Source organism: Anabrus simplex, chromosome 8, assembly GCF_040414725.1.
Source record: "Anabrus simplex isolate iqAnaSimp1 chromosome 8, ASM4041472v1, whole genome shotgun sequence".
In the NCBI taxonomy this organism is placed as follows: domain Eukaryota; kingdom Metazoa; phylum Arthropoda; class Insecta; order Orthoptera; family Tettigoniidae; genus Anabrus; species Anabrus simplex.
The window spans coordinates 183,518,999-183,528,688 of record NC_090272.1 but is presented as its reverse complement, the minus strand read 5'-3'; the positions used below and the strand labels follow the sequence as shown (position 1 = coordinate 183,528,688).

General features: G+C 38.0%; 1 protein-coding gene across 1 annotated transcript in view; it reads right to left on the bottom strand.

The window, feature by feature from the left end:
* Window positions 1–2,052: 2,052 nt before the first annotated feature.
* Window positions 2,053–9,690, bottom strand: part of Ak2 (Adenylate kinase 2) — a 102,577-nt gene continuing 94,939 nt past the window's right edge. The window contains exon 6 of the mRNA XM_067152560.2: window positions 2,053–9,623. Coding sequence (XP_067008661.1) covers window positions 9,508–9,623 — 116 coding nt within the window. The 3' untranslated portion in view covers window positions 2,053–9,507. The remainder of the gene's footprint in view (window positions 9,624–9,690) is intronic.

Below are 9,690 nucleotides of genomic sequence, written 5' to 3'. Positions count from 1 at the left end.
TCTACAGTAATCACGTAAATCTGAAACAAATAAATGCATCTGTGATCTGTCCATTCCAGAGCAGCCAATACTGTTAGGCAGCAAGGAAGCATGCAACAATTTATCAATTTAGCTCATTGGTTGCGACACACTACTGCGCTTGCGCAAAGCTCGCAAACCGGAGCTCTAGCTAGCGCGGTGTAGATCTACTGTATAGTTGACTGTATTCCGAGACGTCAGTAACAAACATTCATTTTTTTCAATTTCTTTTAAACATACGGTAATTAGGTTAATATTTCTTCCCAGTTATTGATGATTTTACATTACATTACTGACGAGTTTATAAAATAAAACTTTAATAGCATTGGATAATAATTATCTTGACTGCTTGGATAAAAGTTTTCATCCCATGCCCGGACACTTATGACGTAGCAGTAAGATAAGAGTCTAGCGATGACAACTGAGACATCGTAAATAATTCGGCTGAATAATTCCGTGGAAATCTGCGTTATCGTCTTGGATTTCACTTGGTGCGCAATAACACAGGAGCCGGTCCCATGGTGTAGGGGTAGCGTGCTTGCCTCTTACACGGAGGCCTCGGGTTCAATTCACGGCCGGGTCAGGGAATTTTACCTGTATCTGAGGGCTGGTTCGAGGTCCATTCAACCTAACTAGCCGGTATTTCCTGGTGACGTTGCCGATAAGCGATAACTTACAGCCTTACGTATTTCAAATGGGAACTCATAATATGTAGGTGGTGAATAAATAGTACACTGTCTCGCGACCACGTTGTCAAACTGCCGATAGCCTACTGGTAAGCATAATATGTAGGTGGTGAATAAATAGTACACTGTTTCGCGACCACGTTGTCAAACTGCCGATAGTCTACCGGTAAGCCATGCGTCGTACATATAACGGTATTATTTATGTATACGTTGTGCAACATGTTGCAAACGTGACTGTGTTGCCAAACTGCCCATAAACCATACACGTATTTAAATTGCGCATTCATGTGCAACTTACGTTGCAGTTCCATTTACCTTTTAACCAGATTAGTGAACAAAATTTGGACGTGCGACGATTATGTAATTAAAGGTTTAAAGTCCGATTTTTGTATTGAAAATAAAGGATGCGACGATTATGCCGTGAAATACGGTATGCTGAAGTAAACAGAGAGGGACTAGTCACACATTAATTTTGAAGGTATCATATTTTCACTGCTAATATTTTACAGTGCTAAGAAAAACTGAGATTCTCTTCATTTAGTATGGTAAACCTCATGTAACAGAGTTGAGAAAAAATCTGAACATGTCAATTTCATAAGTATTATTAATAATAATATTGAATACTTACCATCACAGCCCACCTCGGTAGCTACTTCGTTCCAGAGCTTCCTACTAATCGTATTGTTTTTGTACGATGCTGTTTTGGGATCCCATAAAGGTCTCCTCTTAAACACAGCACTGATTAAAACTTCTTCCATGGTGAAAACTGTGCGAGTTAGTAAGCAGTACGCTGGATTTAGAAACACTGCTACCTGTCGAGCTGGGAGGCAAGCAGAGAGTTGGCATGACATGTCCTTGAAACCTTCGCAGCGTGCGGTGTGGACGGTCTCATTGGAAGAAACTGTGTTTCTAAACGGAGCATGCCGCTCACCTTCCTGCGACTGCTTACTGCCCAGCTCGCTGCGTCCGGTGTGAATGTACCCTTACTGTATATTCAATGCAAGGCCATAACAACCATTGACGTATAACAGCATGGAAGGCAATACGAGTCAATGATTTGGTTCTTTTTAAATTGAATGTTAAATTTAGCAACTGTTTTACCATTAAAGAAAGGGCAGATTTAATTTGTTAATATGACCATTTATCTTCGTAAAATGAGTATTAGTTAAAAATTCTATTTTCGTCAAAGAATGACTTGGTGCCTTCTAAAAATGACTGATTAAATTATAAAACACACATGTAAACATATGTTTTATCTCCTTCTTTTAGACAGTGCAACACTTCCAACGGCAGCCTTGTTAAAAATATTGTAAGGAAATGGATTTAAAGCAAAAGAAATAATCACAGAGGCATTCCAATCATTTAATAAAACCAATAACACTACACAGTTACCAACACAAACTACACATCATGCAAATTCCATACATACAAAGAGTAAGGTTCGTTGTAAGAAATGTACAATGAAGTTTAATATTCGACTCTAAAAAAATAGTTTCTGTATAGTAGATACAACCACTGGAAGATAAAATAGAACCTCTTCAAATATTGAGTACAGCAATGATAACACTATTATACAATGTGAAGAGATCCCTTAGTTCTATGTACAGTGTTCCTTAAGGTGCATTTTACATGATCAAAATATACAAACTGTGCATGAACAGCACATCTTAAACTGAAAATATTACATTCACCCTTTTCCAGTTACTGTAAAATATGACTCAGGAGCAACAAATTTGTCTGTCAATTATTTATGTCAGAATTAGCCACTTTACCTACGATGAACTTTTAATGTTGCCCAAGTTTTAATGATTTATTTTCAAGTGTTCAAGGGAAAAAATGAAAATAGGCATAGGATTTAAAACAATGATAAAATGTGAAAGAAGAGAGACTCCTTTCCGTAACCACATTCAAAATCATTCCTTATAGACCGGTTGAACATAAAGAGTTTGTGACTGGACGGAGAAGGAAATGTAATGGCTGAAACGTGTGAGCAACTCCCACGCCCACAGGATGATAAATCTTACGTACCATCTGAATTTGAAAAAAAAAAAAAAAAAAAAAAAAAAAAAAGACAACAGCTTAGAAAGAAGAAAAGCCAGTAATCTAAGGCTACCAGCTATCCTACCACACTGAAACATACTAGTAGTTTCAGTACACAATATATCTGAATTAAAATGGGTAAAGAAAACAATGACATCACCAATGCTGGTCTAGTACAGCTCACTACAGGAAGGAAGCTACTTTTCTTCCCTCACCTCTCAAAAGCTGTGCAATGCAGAAAAGAGACATCTTATGGCCCATTCACAGAGAAAATTACATGTAAGCATAACAAAACACAGTAGCTTGCAGTTAGGTCATTTCATGGGACCATTCACAATTACTAACATGGAAGACTGTAAACTCCAATGAGAGAGAAATGCTTCAACAATTGAACAATAGTCATTTGATCAAACACTTGTTGTTTCAATCACTTCCTAGCTTATATGAAAATAAAAAATAAAAAAAATTTAAAAAAAATATAATTATAAAATGTAGCTTTGAAAAAGAAATATATGGATAAAAATTTCTTATTAACATAAACTGAAAGGTAAGTAAGTTACATAATTATATATACTGGCCTTCACTTCAGAGGGCCCTGGGTTCAATTTCTGGCTGGTCCAGGGATTATAATTACATATGGTTAATTCCTCTAGCTTGGGGGCTCATTGTTATGCTCATCTTAATATACATCTTCAAATACGTACAGCATATCACACAACAGCAAATATAGTACATCCCTCCACATAAGGGCAAGCGTCAGGACAGGCATCCAGCTGTAAAACTGGGCTAAATCCATTCAAAGAGCTGTCCCCATGTAAGTGAGAAGAAGGATTGACTGATTGTACAAAACCTATTTTGTTCTAATTTTTAATTGGTTATTATTTCCATTTCCATTCTGAATGCTTCAATCACATGCTAAGTTTGCACATAATTTTGATACTGAACATTTATGTTTAATTTTCATTGTGAATGAGCCACTAGAGTGAAAACTTTTCTAATATTTTGTCTTACATTATAATCCTGAAGTCACTTCACTAGAAGAGTGGGTGAATGGCTGTATTCCCCGACATGAATACAGATAGAAGGCAGTGTGTCTACAAAAGTAATTGGTTTCTCGTAACACCAGTCCTATGTCCAGAATACACTACACAATTATTTATGAGAATATTACATGTAAATCAGTCAAAATGCCAAATAACATTTTCATATGCCAATAAAGATTCCTCAAAGTAAGGTGATTTAATGTGCATCTTTCTGGACAGATATGTCCATCTCTTTACAGGTTAGCTGAACATGGTCATCTCTTCCACTAACAGTACATATGAAAGACAAAAATTATGAAATATAAGACAAATATTATTTTTTGTAACAGACAAACATTCAAGCATTGAGCACAAGCTCAAAAAAGAAAGCAGCATTCAGGCAGTATTTCATGGCCAATGGGAATGATACAATATTAAGTTCCAGAAAGTAAGTATGATATTACCATACCCCTTCCCTGGAATCCCTCCTCATTCTCAATAACGCTACAGCCCTGAAAGGTCTTGGGCAACCAAGCGACAATTGCTCAGCTCGAAGGTCAGCAAATTACAGGGTGATGCATGGTCAGTGTGATTAATCCTCTTGGCTGTTATTCCAAGTTTTCTAGACCAGAGTCACCATCTCACCAACAAGATAGCTCCTCAATTGTGATCACGTAGGCTGAGTGGATCATGAACTAAAGTTCAAGTAAAATCCCTGACCTGGCTGAGAATCAAACCCCAGAGCCTCTAGGTGAGAGGAAGACATACTTCTCCTAGACTGCAGGGCTGGCCTTCCACAGAACATCAGTCAGAATCTGTACCAGGCTCTTCTCTTTACTCCTTCCCATCTGAGATAACTCCAATTTTCGTTCTACTGCAACCTCAACAAAATTAAGGTGACACAAGGCAAAAGTGCCTCCTGCCCCAAAAGGTTGCATCTTGAATCTTAAAAGCATTCTCACCAATGAATGGGGCCAATGATCTAGACGTCAAGCACCTTAAGGCTAATCATTTTCAGAAATGCTTTTATCCTATCGTACAGCCTGCCTGGGGGTCATGATTGTTAAGTCTAAAAAGTCTGACACCGAGGTTACCTGTTTCGAGTCCTGTTCGTCGAAAAATTTTCACTGTCAGAATGTTGGCTGGTAGAATAGTGGTGGTGGTATACAATTTTTAATCACTAGATTGCGTGCCAAAAGCCTGGATTAAATTCCAAACCTCTCAGCAGTGTTCATATGGAGTTAGGACATATGACGCTGTTGATGGTGATTTGTCTGTCAGATGGACGCTAAGCCTTGAGCAGACTGCATGGTACTATTCGACAGGAGTAGGCTATGTGCTGGCACCGTGTTTCACCCTCTCCCTTCATACTATCATACCATGCCATTCATTTCATTTCATTAACTCCTCTTATGAGGTTGACGCCAGGAAGGGCATTCGGTCATAAAAACCCACCACGACAGAGTCAACCCACCTCATACCTGACCCTGTACAGAAATGGGACAAGGGCTGCACAACAAACAAACTTGTATCCTATCATACAAAATATGGTCACTAGCATTTGTTTCAATGCTCTTTAAAAATTAAACTATCACAGAGGAGATTTTTATAGCACACAGCAATTCAGATGAGCTGCTGACAACAGCAACATAATACTACTTTCTGAACAATTTGTAGGACTCACTTTTGTGCCATCAGTTTTTGCAGTTCCCTGTAACTGTATAACCTTTCGTGGTGCTATATGAGGATCCAATCAGACTTTGGGCTGACAAGTTAAGCAGCAATTAACTAAAGCGAGAGAGAAATATATCTAATATCTGACAGTCGTGTATGAAGAATAAAATAGATCAAAGATCACATTTTCCACAAGAGAACGTGTCTTCTATGGCTAATTTAACAATATAAGTATGTATGCATGTTGGGTATTCAGCCCGAAGGCTGGTTTGATCCTCTGCAGCTCCGCCAACAGCTGTCATAAATAGCCTAGGCATCACTGAAGAGGTATACTAGGGAAATGAGGTTTTTTTTTTTTTGCTATGGGCTTTACGTCGCACCGACACAGATAGGTCTTATGGCGACGATGGGATAGGAAAGGCCTAGGAGTTGGAAGGAAGCGGCTGTGGCCTTAATTAAGGTACAGCCCCAGCATTTGCCTGGTGTGAAAATGGGAAACCACGGAAAACCATTTTCAGGGCTGCCGATAGTGGGATTCGAACCTACTATCTCCCAGATACAAGCTCACAGCCATGCGCCTCTACGTGCACGGCCAACTCGCCCGGTGAAATGAGGAGTGAGGTAGTTTCCCGTTGCTTTCCTCACCGAGCCAGCCGCTGCTATTATATATCGGTCTGCCAAGCCCACTGAAATGCAGGCACCAACTGACGCTATGAGCGATTTCTTCGCACCATTCATAACAGGGACTGGCTGCATAAGCAATGGTATTACTAGCACCATTCATACCTCAGTCACTTTCATATTGTCAAAGTTAAGGATGAGACTGAGACAGGTCAATGAAAGTAACAAATTTGATATAGCCCATACCACAAGACATAGTGCACTATAAACACTACATCTCGCCAGCAAGGGCATGATGATAAACGTAAAAGTAGAAAATGTTTGCAGAAATAACATTTCTAAGAAGAAAATTAAAATGCAAGAAAACTATTCATTAGAAACAGGAAAGAAAGAAAGAAAGAAAGAAAGAAAGAAAGAAAGAAAGAAAGAAAGAAAGAAGTGTATTTTAAGCCAGAATGATCAAGTAAAATAAATATAAAGTGTATTCTGGACTGCAGACAAATTACCAGTAATTCCGTTGTTAAAGCTTCTTATATCCTGCTGGTCTCAAGTATTTTCATTAAATTCTGAATATCACGAGTACTCAATGATTAAGATGTACAACACAAAGTAACTATTTTAAATATATAGATAATTACTGATCCATGGCCAAATATACATAACTTTAAAATACAGTGGAAGTCCGTTATATCGGGAATTCATAACGGTGGAAAATTTACTCGCTATAGCGGATTGACGTTATATCCGATTTTTTGTAAAATTCGGGAAAATCCCCATACACATTAAAATCCGTATGAAACAGCAATTAGTTTATTCAAAACTTGTGTTTTCGCAGATAATGTCCACACTATGGCTTACTTGTTTGTTGTTTATTGAAATCCGATACTACGTAAAAGTGTGTGTTTAATTTCAATCTGAAAAAAAAAAAAAGTATTTCTCTGAATCCAAGACGACCCCCACTTTTTCCTTCAAAAAATTTTAATCGGGCTTAAAAACTGCTTTGTAAAATAATATGAATTACTTTCGTATACAGTACGCATTTTAAGACTGTTTGTAGACGCCAAATATTGGCTTTAGTTATGCCGTATTTTTTGCGGCTGTACAATTATTAAACCCGCTTAAATAAAGCATAACTATTAACTTAAAGTTGGCATCATAATATCAAAGGGAACTCGTTGAAAAAGTGCCGGCAATACACATTCCACGCGTCTCTACAATACGACGATCCATTAGGAAAATATTCTTGGTTACTATAAAACTGTTACCTTCACTCAGCGTCAGATATAACTGGCTGCCACTACACGCACGTCTTGCTTGCCGGATTCGGCAAACTCAGCGGCTAGCAATGTAAAGGGTTAATCGCAGACTTTGAAAGTCAACGAACGAGTTTACTGTACCGCGGTATGGCAATTCCGCCCTTGCATTTTTGTGTACATACCTCACAATTTCATCTTCGACATCTTGTTGCGGGCCACTAAATGCATTTTTTTTGTGCAGTATGCATTTTTAAGCTACCATATCTTTGTCTTCACGGTAATGCCGAATATTGGTTTTAGTTAGGCCTATGCCGTATTTTCTTGCGGTTGCACAATTGGCATCATAACATCGACGAGAACCCGTTGAAAATATGCTGGCAATACCTGTTCCACATATCTTTACAATACGACGATCCATCACGAAAATATTCTTGCTATCTATAAAACTTAATTTTACTAAGCGTCAGGTACAGCAGATGCGTTATAACTCTGCTACTGAGTAGCCATGGCCTTTCTAAGAATTCGAAGGCTCGCATGTTTTGATGCCATTCTGCAGATTTGAGATACGCTTTTGTAGAGGATTATAGAATGTCATTCTCTCTTCACTATTTCCCGAGATCCAGTGACGTAACGCATAGGCACCATACAACCGGTCGCCACGGCTAGCAATGTATGATAAAGAGGTGGTCGTTTATTGACGAGTTTTGTGCGCGCATGCGCGTTTTGGGGGGGGGGGTGAAAAATAGCGTGGTTACTGCGGTATTTACCAGTGGTGCTCATTACTATCAGGCCGCGAATGCAAAACGACCCTTGATTTTTCACATGAGATTCTGAGAAAGAAAGTCTATTCAGAGAAATACGGTTTCACTCCAGAGGCTTCTGTGGCAAACATTTCAGTTTTCTTCTTCAAACGGCGTCACCTAACCTAACCGCATATGTACCATGAAAACCTATTTGCAATGCATGTAGAGAATTTATAACCCCCTTGCTAAAAATTGAAATGGGGATAGCTTTCTGAAATTTAACTAGATGCGAGAAAATATAAACTATCCTCTGAAATCAGTGATGTACTCTGCCATACCTTGAGGTGTATCACATTCTTACTTAACTTCATTGTACGGTATAACATTAAAATTAAGATATTGTTTACTTCAGCCTTTATTTTTAACGAGTTAACAACTGCTATCGGCCACGTTATTTACGGATTTATTACCAAAACGTGTTATCCTCTTTCATTTCAAATTTTCTTTAGAGAACAGCAGTTGACGGGTATTACTAATCGACTCCAACATCGTCTTCGAATGTTGAAGAGAGAGCTCGTAAATGCACATTGCGCAAAAACTATACCGTACCGAAGATGATCGATTGTATTATGTGGCAAACGTTTCAGTTTTGTTATTCAAACAGCATCACCTATCCTAACTTAACTGTACTATATGTATGATGAAAACATACTTCAAGCGCCAATAGAGAAATTATAACCTTCTCGCTATAAATTTACATGATAATAGCCTTTCCGTAATTTAACGGATGTGAGAAAGTATAAACTAACCTCGTAATCAATGACGTACTCTGACACATCTTGAGGTGTAGGCCTATCCCATTCTTACTTAACTGCGGTACTTAGCATTAAAATTAAGCGGTCGTTTATTCAGCGTTTATCTTTAATGAGTTAACAAAGGTTATCGGACACATTATTTACGCATTTATTACGAAAACATGTTCTTCTCTTTCATTTTCGTTCTCCTTGTGGAAGAGCAGTCAACAGGTATTACTATTCGACTCCTACATTGCCTTCGAATGTTGATGAGAGAGCTCGCTAGTGGGCATAGCGAGAAAACAATACCGAAGATAATCGATCGCATGCAGTATAATGACTGGGTGCATAAATATTGGCAATGGAAAAAATCGAGTGCACATAATCGCTCGTAACAATGGAATCGTCAGTGATAGGGCTCTCTCTGTAACCGAAGGATAATGCACAGTTTAATATAGGAATTTTGAAGGGACGGACAAAAATAATCGTTATAACGGGGTTCTCGTTATATGCCGTACTCACTATAGCGGACTTCTACTGTATATTCAAAGTGGCATTTTAACAATCTTTTAAGATTACTCAAAAGAACTTTTAAAAAATTCTAACAAAAGTTTAAACTGAAGTAAAACGGTATTCCCAAGATTACAACTAATTCAAATAAACATTACTCTATCTTTGATCTTCTGGGATCTTGATTTTAGGAATATCTTGTCAATACAATTGAAAACTTCTGCTGCAGATTTTGCAGCATCAATCCGATGATGAATACCTGCAACATAACATGAATAATAAAGAGATAAGAATATGAAAAAGAACACAACAAGATAAACAGCACA